This window comes from Girardinichthys multiradiatus, chromosome 1 (assembly GCF_021462225.1).
Source record: "Girardinichthys multiradiatus isolate DD_20200921_A chromosome 1, DD_fGirMul_XY1, whole genome shotgun sequence".
Taxonomy (NCBI): Eukaryota; Metazoa; Chordata; class Actinopteri; order Cyprinodontiformes; family Goodeidae; genus Girardinichthys; species Girardinichthys multiradiatus.
The window spans coordinates 3,998,410-4,011,746 of NC_061794.1; the positions used below are offsets into that span (position 1 = coordinate 3,998,410).

The window sequence follows — 13,337 nt, forward strand, 5'->3', positions numbered from 1 at the left end:
TGTTCATATTGTTTTTACTCAGCCAATGTTTCTGGCTCTGGTGGACCCGTTGCATTTTGTGATTTTTAATGCCTCACAATCAAACACCTAATTAAAATCATGATATGAGTGGAAACAAATTTACAATTAATTTACATTAATTGTATCATTTTTCCTTCAGTAAATAATGAAAATGGGTCCCACAGACCAGAACACCACACAACGGTTAAATATTTTCTTATGTGTTTTTGCATCACACAAGAATAACACCGTTATGTTCAACTGACCCTGTCGTTTTTGTTTATTTCACTTGTCTTTCCTTCATTTGGGCCAACTACTATTCCACTTGGAGTGGCACAGAGGGGTGGAGGATCTGGGTGGATGACGACAACACCAGGAGAAGCTTCTACATTAGATGTCTTGATAGCAGCAAACAAGCTCTAACTCAAGTTCCACAGCACTTCTCATCGTCTTAGTATAAAGGGAGGGCAGGGTTGTGAGGGGACCGGGTTGATTCTGATCTCACAAGACCTGTAATCTAAACTCTGTCTGCAGTTAGCTGGAGGCAATCAACTCCTAGCCAAAATTGGCAACGGTATTGATTTTGTGTCCTACTTCATGAAACTGGACAGTTGATGCGATAAAGAACTAAAAGGTATGGTGGAAATCTGTTTTATAAACCAGGAAGAGGGAGGGAATTATGGAAGATTTCAATAAATTGTCATGTCTCTAAGCAGCAAATTGGTAAAAAAAAGAATGAAGCTCTTCAGAATTTCAGTAAAACTTTCTGTCACCATGGCTACAGCAGATACCCCTTCATCAGTCTTTGCTGAAGGTGTTGGCAGTCAGTGAGGGATTCAGTCCAGCAGTTACACTGTTGTCATCTCTGATGGAAGGAATGTGAATCTAAAACTGTATTAAAGTACTAAAGTGTTCTTGTTGTTCTTTTATTCACTTATTACAACAAATGACACCAATATTTATTTTCAATATATAAAATGTGTATTTGATTGTAATGGTCTGTAAGCTGATTAAAGAGCGCTTCAAAATACTTAATAAACATTTTAACAAAAATACACAAGATTAAAGGATGGCTTGTCTTCTTCAGGTTGGAGGGGAGTTCATGCCTCAAGTGGAGGAGTTTAAGTATCTTGGGGTCTTGTTCACGAGTGAGGGAAGAGTGAAGCGGGAGATCGACAGACGGATCGGTGCGGCTGCCGCAGTAGAAGGGGCGCTGTGCCGGCCCATTGTGGTAAAGAGAGAGCTGACCCAAAAAGCAAAGCTCTCAATTTACCGGTCGGTCTACGTTCCTACCCTCACCTATGGCCATGAACTTTGGGTCATGACCGAAAGAACGAGATCCCAGATACAAGCGGCTGAAATTAGCTTCCTCCGTAGGGTGGCCGGGCACTTCCTTAGAGATAAGGTGAGGAGCTCGGCCATCCGGGAGGGGTTCGGAGTAGAGCCGCTGCTCCTCCACATCGAGAGGAGCCAGTTTGAGGTGGCTCGGGCATCTATACCGGATGCCTCCTGGACGCCTTCCTCGGGAGGTGTTCCGGGCACGTCCCATCGGGAGGAGGCCCAGGGGATGGCCCAGGATACGCTGGAGGGACTATGTGTCTTGGCTGTTCTGGGAATGTCTCGGGCTCCCCCCGGAGGAGCTGGAGTAGGTGTCTGGGGAGAGGGACGTCTGGGTGTCTCTGCTGAGTCTGTTGCCCCCGCGACCCTGTCCCGGATAAAGCGGAAGACGACGAGTATGAGTACGAGTACACCAGATTAAAATAAATATAGAATTTTCTGATGTTCCTAGTCAGTGGAGAATCAGTGATTGCCTACACCCAAACTGACCTGGCTTATCATGGTTTTAAAGTAATCTGCTGCTTGTGGATCTACCAATCATTTCTTAAAGTGATATTTGAGGTGGAGGGATTAGGGTTACAGAATATGTTATTTCACATCTTAAACCCCTTGATAAACATAAATCCAGCAGTAATTTACACCTTTGTGGTAATTGGATTGTTTCACGCTCCCTGACATCACAAACAAAATGACTGCCCAACAAGTTTCTGGCAGGTGTACTGATCACTGGGAGAACAAGATTTATAGTACATGTATTAATCCGTTCAGATTACTCACCTGAACGTTCTGCTACAGTAAATATTCATTAAATAAACAAATAAATGCAATCTTATAACATGTGCTGAATGGTTGACGTTCCCCTGCAGACTCCCGACACAAGCTGTGTCAAAATTCCAGCGGCTGCATCCTTAAAAGACGGTCTACATGGGCCGAGTCTGCGCCAATAGTGATTAGCTGTAAATACGGACCGTCTACCCTTCCCCAGCTGTTCCCGCCCTTACCTCAGCGTAACTTCTGTCACCTAGCAACCTTGACATAGTGAAGCACAGAGCTGTGAAGCTGTAAAGATGGAACCTGAAGGTCAATACCGCTTTCTCCACTGTAAGTAATTGCGCATGGTTTTATTTTTCCCTGTTGCATATTGCTGATGACTTATGTTCCTTTCTTCAAAATGTTCTTGTTTTATCATCTTTTCATTTTATTCACAGATTGTTTTGCACCACCATCGGCAATATGATTGGGGCAAAACAGAAAGCACGCCAAAAAGAAGGTGTAACTTGTAAAGCAGCATTTGTGACTCACGGCAGCAGATTCATGTAGCTGTATTCACTGATTTGTGTTTATGTTAAAAGGCAAAACATTTATTTAAAAAACTGTTTGTGAGAAGTTGTTAATACAGGTGTGTAAATGTATTTCGCACCAATACTTTCGCAACAATTGGAGCAAAACTGTAAATGTAAGAGATATTTGATGTGTAACTCAAATAATACAATTTGTGCACTTGTACTTAAGAATCTGAAGAGGTGTAACACTTGTTTTGTATTTGAAAACATTCTACAATGAAAAAACTCCACAGTTACAATGCACAATAGTTTTGCCCGAACATTACCTTCATATACAGGGGTTGGACAATGAAGCTGAAACACCTGTCATTTTAGTGTGGTAGGTTTCATGGCTAAATTGGAACAGCCTGGTAGCCAGTCTTCATTGATTGCACATTGCACAGGGTCAATATACACGGCCGGGCTGCTATAGCCAAACCTTTGGTCACTCATGCCAATGCCAAACGTCGGTTTCAATGGTGCAAGGAGCGCAAATCTCGGGCTGTGGACAATGTGAAACATGTATTGTTCTCTGATGAGTCCACCTTTACTGTTTTCCCCACATCCGGGAGAGTTACGGTGTGGAGAAGCCCCAAAGAAGCATACCACCCAGACTGATGCATGCCCAGAGTGAAGCATGGGGGTGGATCAGTGATGGTTTGGGCTGCCATATCATGGCATTCCCTTGGCCCAATACTTGTGCTAGATGGGCGCGTCACTGCCAAGGACTACCGAACCATTCTTGAGGACCATGTACATCCAATGGTTCAAACATTGTATCCTGAAGGCGGTGCCGTGTATCAGGATGACAATGCACCAATACACACAGCAAGACTGGTGAAAGATTGGTTTGATGAACATGAAAGTGAAGTTGAACATCTCCCATGGCCTGCAGTCACCAAATCTAAATATTATTGAGCCACTTTGGGATGTTTTGGAGGAGCGAGTCAGGAAACGTTTTCCTCCACCAGTATCACGTAGTGACCTGGCCACTATCCTGCAAGAAGAATGGCTTAAAATCCCTCTGACCACTGTGCAGGACTTGCATATGTCATTCCCAAGACGAATTGACGCTGTATTGGCCGCAAAAGGAGGCCCTACACCATACTAATAAATTATTGTGGTCTAAAATCAGGTGTTTCAGTTTCATTGTCCAACCCCTGTATGTCGACTGCTGGTTGATCTGCTCTTGCTGACAAGATATGGACTTCTAGATGAGGGAACCTTTTTTTTTTGGCTGACAGACTAGAGATATGTCATCATTGTCAGACCTACGGACTTTAAAAAAAAATTTTTACTGTTTTTGTTAGATTGCCTGATCGGGTTTTTTAACAAGATTATCTGGAGAGAATGCCATTTGTTTACGTCAGTCTTGTATGCTTCTTCCTGTCAACCTGAAGAAAGACACTTTCTGTGGTTTTCACCACAACATCATCCCATGTTGCTTATAGCCACATCAGACCAAGGAAGAGCTGCAGCTACAAACACTTCTGCTTAAAGAGAGATAATGCTGTGGCTGGACCTCTGTGAAATTCTCCCCAGGGCTGTCTTACAGGACGTTGTGCCAATATTTCCCACCTTTGAAACGCAATGGTGGAAGTTGTCTGCCACACAGGTGGGATTGTTTATATCACTGAACAGAATGGGACTCAGGCTAATGAAATATACTGGATGGACTCTGCACCTATTTCCTTCGGTTTCCCTCTTCCCCAACCTTTGAGAGCTGGACAAATAATTAGAAAAGAGGAGGAGACCTACTCACACTTGATTCAAGCAGCAGCTCTAGGTGAATTTACTCTTAGAGCTTGTGTGATGTGTTCTTATCTCTGATAGAAATAGGTTACAGTGCTCAGGAAAGGATTAACTCCTGATCGTTTCAAAGGTATAATAACTGATTATTTATTAAACAAGAAAAACAATTCACACAAGATTGTGTAATTAATAGAGAATAAGACCGATTTACTTAATAAAGTATACACTAGTGCAATTTAAAAAGTGCAGATCAATGCTACATAAGCAAAAGGAACACTACAGTCAAAGCTAAAGTTGTAAAATATAAGCTGCTGTGGTAACATGACAATGCCAGATGGATGAGGAGATGTTTTTCTAATATAAATAACCCCATTAAATATAAAGAAAACTGTTCTTATCTTCATAATTTTGTACAAAAAGAAAAAAACCTGACCAATTAACCTAATACGTTATATGCAAGTATGGTTCTCTACTCCTACAAAAAACACAGAAAACATGTTAAAATGTTCAGCCCAATTAGGAATTATGTGCTTTGACCTTTAGCAGTGATACACTGTAGGTTCAAAAATGTATCCCATAAATTCAAATTGTGGTGAAACAAGTGGGAATTCTGCTTTTATTGGAGAATAGCTCACCTATACTTCCCAGTTAAAAACATCATTCAAAGTTGTCACAGAGTTAGCTCTTTACCTCACTGAACTGGCATTCTGAGAGCCTTTACTGGTTTTAGAGGGCTGCAGTAAAGGTTTTCTGATTTATGAAATTTTGCTACTGAAAGTTCAGCTTAGAGTTTAATTTCATAAGGAATATTTTATTCTCAGACACTTGATTAATTTAAAACTATTCATGTTCTCATGTTCTGTGAACATGAATAGTTTTTTTTTTTAAAACAGGCTTTTTAGCTATTTTTGCCACATCTGTCTTTCACTCTCATAGACTGTATAATTTTTATTAAATCATGCAAAGTTCAAGGTTTGCACACCCCAACTGTAAACTCTGAAACACTTTAGACTCATTAATATTTCCATGTGGGGCTCACGGCCATCCTTTTCTTCTATTCCTTCTTTTAATTTCCATAATCAGGTCATCAATGATTAGAGTCTATTCAATTCAGTGAAGTGAAAGGCTTTGAAAATTCTAGCTTTCAAGATTTAAAAAAATACAGCAAACAGGAAGAGGTTTTAGCCAGGACTTTCAACTTAAAGATCAGACAAAAGTCAAGTTCTGTCATAGCTTAATTTATTGCTAATTGATAGCTTCCAAATTTCTAATTATCTGAAGAAAATAGGATGATGTAAATTCATTTTCTTGCTCTTGCTACATTGTGACCGCTCTAAGTTTCTGATGCTGAGATATTTAAATAAACCGATAGAGAAGAGGAGGAAAAGAATCTGACAGCATTATCCTTCTACAGCCAGTCCTTATAGGTGAAGAGGAAAACACAGACAGGCAGTGTTCTATGTACTCTCAACCTAAACACACAGGTGACAGTCAGTTTTCGCACTGGTAAAAAGTTAGTTTCATTGCTGTAAGTACTGTTAGTAGGTGCACCCTCGGTGTCAAACAAACATATGAATGGAATAAGATCACAGAGCAGCTGTGAAGTGTGAACAAAATGGCCCTGCATAGACTACAGCTGTGTTCTTTTACCCAAATACTGCTGTCATAGCAGCAGAAAGCAATCAGGAGAGGAGAGCAAATCAAACACATTTACAATAGGAAAAAGAACACTATATGTGTAGAAGCTCTGACTTCAAACCTTTTGCTATTTTAGCCATCTTGTGCTTGTGTACAATAAACCACAGCTGTTAAGCAGCTTGACAAGAAGTGATTTTTATTTGACCTTACTTTTTGAAATGTTCAGTTCCAATTTGCTCTTAATAAAGACAGATTAAAGATTAGTTCAATTTCTTAGCCAAGTGGATCGAGGGCAAAGGTTTGCGGATTCCATAAACCATAAAATATCTGGCTCTGACTAAGGAGACATTTGCGGGGTAAATTGATTACTTTGGAATTTAAATGTCCTTATGGTGCCCTTTGAGGAAGACTTTTATTGTGAAGTCATCTTTTACATCAGGAAGTAGAAGTGTCAAGTGCAAAGAGCTGTATCAGAGAATGGCTGTTCTTTAAATCAGCTGTCTAAGTCTTATCTGGCTCTTACCGACTTTCTGTCTGGAAACAGGAGTGGAGACCGACTAAGAATGGATTTGTGGATGCCTGCTCGAACACATGCTTTTCTGTCTGCACCCAATCGATATCCTGCAGAGAAGAGCGGAGACGGACAGAAACGGAGAGGACAGATAATTACAATCAATCTGTCTGATCAATACAGTTTTCCTCAGACAGACACAGATACTCCAGAGATCAGTCCGTTTTCATGCTCAGGGTAATTCAGACTGTTTGCTTCTTCGAGCTGCCCTTGATAAAAGGCTGCACCCTGACTCATGGGCTGGAACAAGATAACATTATAAATTTGTCCTTCAAAGTAAGTGACTCACACAAATTACCGGCTGACAGGAATTACTGTAGAAACCTCCATGAACACTGAACTTTTCCATGTGTTCAGACATGCCCCACAGGTTAATCACATCATCCGAGAACATAAAAAATACTTTAGTAAAATAACTAAAAATTAAGTGATGATTATAATAAAGACAAATTAATATTTAGATTTTTGACTCAAGTGACTCAAAGTACATTATAGGCAGTTTAAACTGTAAGGACAAAAAAATAAGGAAAAACAATTATCCCTTAATGATAACTAAAACGTGTTCTGAGTAAATAAACAATGATAATTATATCAGAATCAGCTTTATTGCCAAGTTCATACATACAAACAAGGAATTTGACTCCGGTACACTTTGCTTTTTGGTTTTGTTTTTGTATTACAGAATATACAGGGGTTGGACAATGAAACTGAAACACCTGTCATTTTAGTGTGGGAGGTTTCATGGCTAAATTGGAACAGCCTGGTAGCCAGTCTTCATAGATTGCACATTGCACCGGTAAGAGCAGAGTGTGAAGGTTCAATTAGCAGGGTAAGAGCACAGTTTTGCTCAAAATATTGAAATGCAAATTATGGGTGACATACCAGAGTTCAAAAGAGGACAAATTGTTGGTGCACATCTTGCTGGCGCATCTGTGACCAAGACAGCAAGTCTTTGTGATGTATCAAGAGCCACGGTATCCAGGGTAATGTCAACATACCACCAAGAAGGACGAACCACATCCAACAGGATTAACTGTGGACGCAAGAGGAAGCTGTCTGAAAGGGATGTTCGGGTGCTAACCCAGATTGTATCCAAAAAACATAAAACCACGGCTGCCCAAATTACAGCAGAATTAAATGTGCACCTCAACTCTCCTGTTTCCACCAGAACTGTCCGTCGGGAGCTCCACAGGGTCAATATACACGGCCGGGCTGCTACAGCCAAACCTTTGGTCACTCATGCCAATGCCAAACGTCGGTTTCAATGGTGCAAGGAGCGCAAATCTTGGGCTGTGGACAATGTGAATCATGTATTGTTCTCTAATGAGTCCACCTTTACTGTTTTCCCCACATCCAGGAGAGTTACGGTGTGGAGAAGCCCCAAAGAAGCGTACCACCCAGACTGATGCATGCCCAGAGTGAAGCATGGGGGTGGATCAGTGATGGTTTGGGCTGCCATATCATGGCATTCCCTTGGCCCAATACTTGTGCTAGATGGGCGCGTCACTGCCAAGGACTGCCGAATCATTCTTGATGACCATATGCATCCAATGGTTCAAACACTGTATCTTGAAGGCGATGCCGTGTATCAGGATGACAATGCACCAATACACACAGCAAGACTGGTGAAAGATTGGTTTGATGAACATGAAAGTGAAGTTGAACATCTCCCATGGCCTGCACAGTCACCAGATCTAAATATTATTGAGCCACTTTGGGGTGTTTTGGAGGAGCGAGTCAGAAAACGTTTTCCCCCACCAGTATCACGTAGTGACCTGGCCACTATCCTGCAAGAGGAATGGCTTAAAATCCCTCTGACCACTGTGCAGGACTTGTATATGTCCTTCCCAAGACGAATTGACGCTGTATTGGCCGCAAAAGGAGGCCCTACACCACACTAATAAATTATTGTGGTCTAAAACCAGGTGTTTCAGTTTCATTGTCCAACCCCTGTACATATTTACAATGTACAATATACACATATATATTAAAAAGGTGCATTTGCAACATCTGTATGCTGTTGTTTTGTACTCTATTGAATGTTCAACAGAGAAACAGCCTGGGGGAAGAAACTGTCTCTGTGGCGGCTGGTTAACGGCGGCCTGAAGGTAAAGCTCTGAACAGTTTATGTGCAGGGTGTGTGGGGGAATCATTATTAATAAGATATGTAGGGGAAATAATTATTAATAAGATATGAATATAAACCAAAAATGGAGGAAAAGCACATTTCAGAAAAGTTAAACATTTTGTAAGTCGCTGAGGGCAATAAGCAGTCAAGCAGTCAGCCTGACCTAAAAATTATAGAAAGGAGCTTTAATTGCAACCAGAGCAGTAAGACATTTCCTACAGTTATGCCTCTTTTATATTGAAGGAACCTGTTGTGTTTCCACTGACCCACTGACGCCTGTGGCTATGGCTTGAAGCCCTGCAAAACTATGTACTTTTGACTGTGGTGAAGTTAATTTTAGGTTGGATACTGAATATTCGTGCTCCTCAGGTTTTATTAACTTTTCCCTGCACTACCTCAGTGAAAACCTTCTCATTTTCCCATTGGACCCATGGCCAATAAGTGAACAGCAGTCTGTTCACGTCACATGTAGTCCCTACTCAGCCCCACCTGATACCTGATACTGAGTAGGTCACAACAAAGCTGGCATTTGGCTAGAAAAACCGGTAAAGGAAAACTATGTATGCCCATAAAGAGGGCTGAGTTTATTGGAGCCGGCCTAAGTAGAGCCAGTGCTAAAAGGGCATCAGTCACTAGGGTTGTCTACATAGTTGTACGTAGATGTTTAAAGGGGTTTTAGTCCACTCCTTTGTTGGGAAACTCTAAATCCTTTAAGTTTCTTTATTGCCACTTGGCCACTTAGCTCCCTCCAGATTTTCTGTAGGACCGCAATCTGAAAACTCGCTAGGCCATGACCTTAAAGTGCTTCTCTTTTAGCCACTCCCTTGTTGCCTTGGCAGTATGTTTTGGATTTTTGTAAGACCCATGCATGACCCATCTTCATGTTCTAGCTGACAGAAGAACTTTCTTCTCTAAGACTTCAAGGCACATGGTCTCATTTCTAAGTCCCTAAATGCAATAACCACCTGATGAACCCTTAGCAGAATACACCCCAAAAGCATAATGTTTCCACCTCGGTGCTTGAATGTGGGGATGGTGTCTTTTGGGTAATACTCAACATCTGTCCTTTTCTTAACACTTTGGGAGAAAGTAATGCCAAAGATTTTGGTCTCCTCTGACTCCAGAAGTTTCTTCCTGGCGTTCTTTAATAAAAAGGTCTTCAATACTGGTACCATTATTATTTTCATGACTTGTACAGCACCCTAGGACTTTATTTAGCAATGCACTTTAAGAAAGGATTCGCACATCAACAACCATTTGCACATAAGTTTTAATTATTTATTGAATACTTTAGTATTTTAATAATTAGCATGAAGCCTTTTGTTCCAGACCTTCTGCAGCTCCTCCTCAATAAGAAGTGGGGTGGTTGCCTGAGAGGAGAACAGAGCTGTTACTTGGAGCAAATAAGGTCGACTGTTTAGAAAAACTTAGGCAAATTTTTATGTCTAACCTGTAGAGGTAAAGGCGCTGCTTGTTAGGATGTGATTGCTCACCTGTCTTTTCTGTGTCCTTTCGAAGGGTGTTTGAGCAAAGCTTCCTCTGGGACCAGACACCATTTAAAGGTTCCAGGATAAGCCACAGAATAATAGAAAGCGGGGAGTTTCTGTACATGGAGTTTTCTTGTGTTTTCATAAAGCTGCTGAGGTGTAAAGTTAAAATATGAAATTTTGAGTTATCCAAGTAAATGGTAAAATGTGAATAATTGCATTTATTAGTGTGTATGTTGTATAGAAATGGTTGAATGATGAAATTTGGTAAACTCAGCTGTGAGTAAAAAATGGTTTAGTAAACTTTATCAAGTTAAAGCCAACGGTTAGATCCAAAAGGCAGTGGATAGAGGGGTGTGAGCAAAGCAAAACTCTGCATATTTCTTTAGATTGGAAAAATCTCATTCTGCAAATAATACAATTGACTAACTCCTGATAGATAATGCTGTACTTAATGATGCAACCAGTTTGCCAACCTCTGCTCCAGCTTTTATAAAGATTTATAAGGCTCCAAATACTGTGAAAATAATGCTAACAAGTTTCTAAATTCTTTGACAGACACTAAGCAAGTCAGTGAGGATGACTGAGAATTTTGCAATCACCGCATCACTTTAAAATAAATACTAGATTCAATTGAGAGCCTGAAGAATAATAAATCACCTGGAACAGATGGTTTACTGTCAGAAGTTTATAAATCATTCTCCAAAGAACTAGCTCCCTTCTTATTGGTAGTATATAATACTTATGGTAATAAGTATTATTAGGGCACCTTCCGTCCTACTTTAACTCTCATCCCTAAACCAAAGAAGGACTTGTTATTTATTGATAATTGGCACCCGATCAGTCTACTATATAATGATTATAAAACCCTGGCAACTATCTTTGCCAAGCGATTGAAATTAGTTTTGGATAACGTCATTGAGGAAACACATTCAGGCTTTCTAAGAAATAAACACATCTCCAATAACATTAGGCTTGTGCTCGACATATTAAACTATCCAGATTTGATCAATAATGAAACTTTTATCTTTTTCCTGGACTTTTACAAAGCATTCGATCTTTAAAACCCTTAACATATTTGTCTTTGGTAACTTTTTCTGTAGTGTGATTAAAACTTTATTTAATAATGGAAATGGTTCAATTAGACTAAAGAATGGAACATCCCCATAGTTTGATTTAAAATGTGGAATATGACAGGGGTGTCCAATTTCTCCTTTATTAATTTTTGTTGTCAACTCAACTATTAGCTAATCATATTAGATATAGCCAGTTGGAAGGAAAGTCAATTCTGGACAGTCAGTTGGCTGATGATACAACGATCTTCTTAAAGGTTCCTCTGAAGTCCCTCTGGCACTTGAAGTAATTCAAGTATTTTCTGATGCTTCTGGTCTTTACCTAAATATGAAAAAGTGTGAACTAATGTCCATTAAGAGATGTGAGCTGCCTTCAGTTTGCAAAATTCCAATTAAGACACAGTAAACTACTTAGGAATAGTGTTACCTAAAAAAAAAGAATAGTAGGTGTGATTTGAACTTCAGTCCAATTTTAGAGAGAACAAAGAAAAAGTTTAACTCTCACATTACACTCCAAAGCAGGGGAAATATCCAGGCTGACTTACACAGCAATCGCTCTAGATGTTGATAAAAGGATATGCAATTTAATTTGGAAAAAGATAACTCATTACATAAAAAAATTTGTTTTGATGAATAGCTATGATGAAGGAGGTCTTAACTTTCTTGACTTTACTACAATTAACAGTACATTCAAAGTCAATTGGATTAAAAATTGCCTCAAAAGCCATGCCTCGATTTGGCACTTTATTCCTCATCATGTATTTTCTAAGATAGATGGCCTAAAGTTTGTTTTACTGTGTAATTATAATATTGACCGGATTCCTGTTGCTCTTTCTAATTTTCCTAAACAAGCCCTTTTGGCCTGGTCTTTGTTTTACAAACATAACTTTTCTCCTAATAGGTACATCCTTTGGAACAACAACTGGTTTAGAAATGACATTACACTGGTAAGTCAACTCTTTAATGAAAAAGGCAACCTTTTCAGCTACCGAGAATCTGTGTCATTTTAAGATTCCTGTGAGCACAAAACAATTTGCTATTGTATTTGATGCTGTTCCAGCAGGTGTGATAATGTTGTATAAGGGCCAGACTCACTCATGCTCTGGTCCTCCAAAACCTCCATCTGATCCAACTGACACCTCTATAGGCAGACTGTGCTAATGGCATATCTGTGCCGAATGGAATTTCTGCCTGGTCTGCTTTGGTTTCATTCAGCGTTGTTACCCAGTAAAGTCATTACTAATAATGCAAAAACATGACTGTTAGGTAGTTTGGTCTCTCTACATTGCCTTTAGGTGTGACTGAGTGTTTGTCCTGTGTTTCTGTGTTGCCATGCGATGGACTGGCGACCTGTCCAGGGTGTACCCCACCTCCCGCCCATAGACTGCTGGAGATAGGCACCAGTCCCCTCACGACCCCCTATGGAAGAAGCGGTAGATAATGACTGGCTGACTGGTTTAGTCCTTTAGCTGAGACTATTTAAGCATGCTATTTGTAATTAGACTGAAATACTTTTGCTACTGTTGGAAAGCCTGAAATGCAGTTTATTGTCCATTATGCCTGGTTCACATGGCAGGATTTTTATGCTGAGTTTTGACCTAATCTTCCCCTTCCAATATGCTCCGATTATCCTACCATGTGTGGTGTTCCCCGACAACAATCGAGCATGCAGCCTGTTAAATGAGATGCGTAGTTATATATAAACACAGAAGGGAATTACTCTGAACTCACGTTTGATCTCGTGAGGGTTTGCTAGGTTTCCCCTCTAAAATCTGAATGTTTGTGAGTGAAATCTGTTCATGCGTGGTGTGTTGCGCTCGCCGTGTGGCTGGACACCACACACTGTAAGACCAAACCTGTTATTTCTAAGATTTTTATTGTCTTGTGTAGGGTCTCTCAGGTTTTGAAAATCAACCGTTACTTTTAAAATCTTGCTTTGTGAACCAGGTATAAGATGTGTTAAATGTGGAAAAATGACCACTGCTTGCTTCCACCATACGCTGCTTCAGCCTTCCTCTTCACTGTAAA

The 13,337-nt window shown here is 40.2% G+C and overlaps 1 protein-coding gene across 4 annotated transcripts in view; it reads right to left on the reverse strand.

Moving 5' to 3' along the window:
* Positions 1–13,337, reverse strand: part of prkcz (protein kinase C, zeta) — a 227,597-nt gene that overhangs the window by 86,753 nt on the left and 127,507 nt on the right. For all 4 annotated transcript variants that reach the window (XM_047364805.1, XM_047364798.1, XM_047364822.1 and 1 more), the window contains one exon: positions 6,574–6,671. In XM_047364805.1, the coding sequence (XP_047220761.1) occupies positions 6,574–6,671 (98 nt within the window). The remainder of the gene's footprint in view (positions 1–6,573; positions 6,672–13,337) is intronic.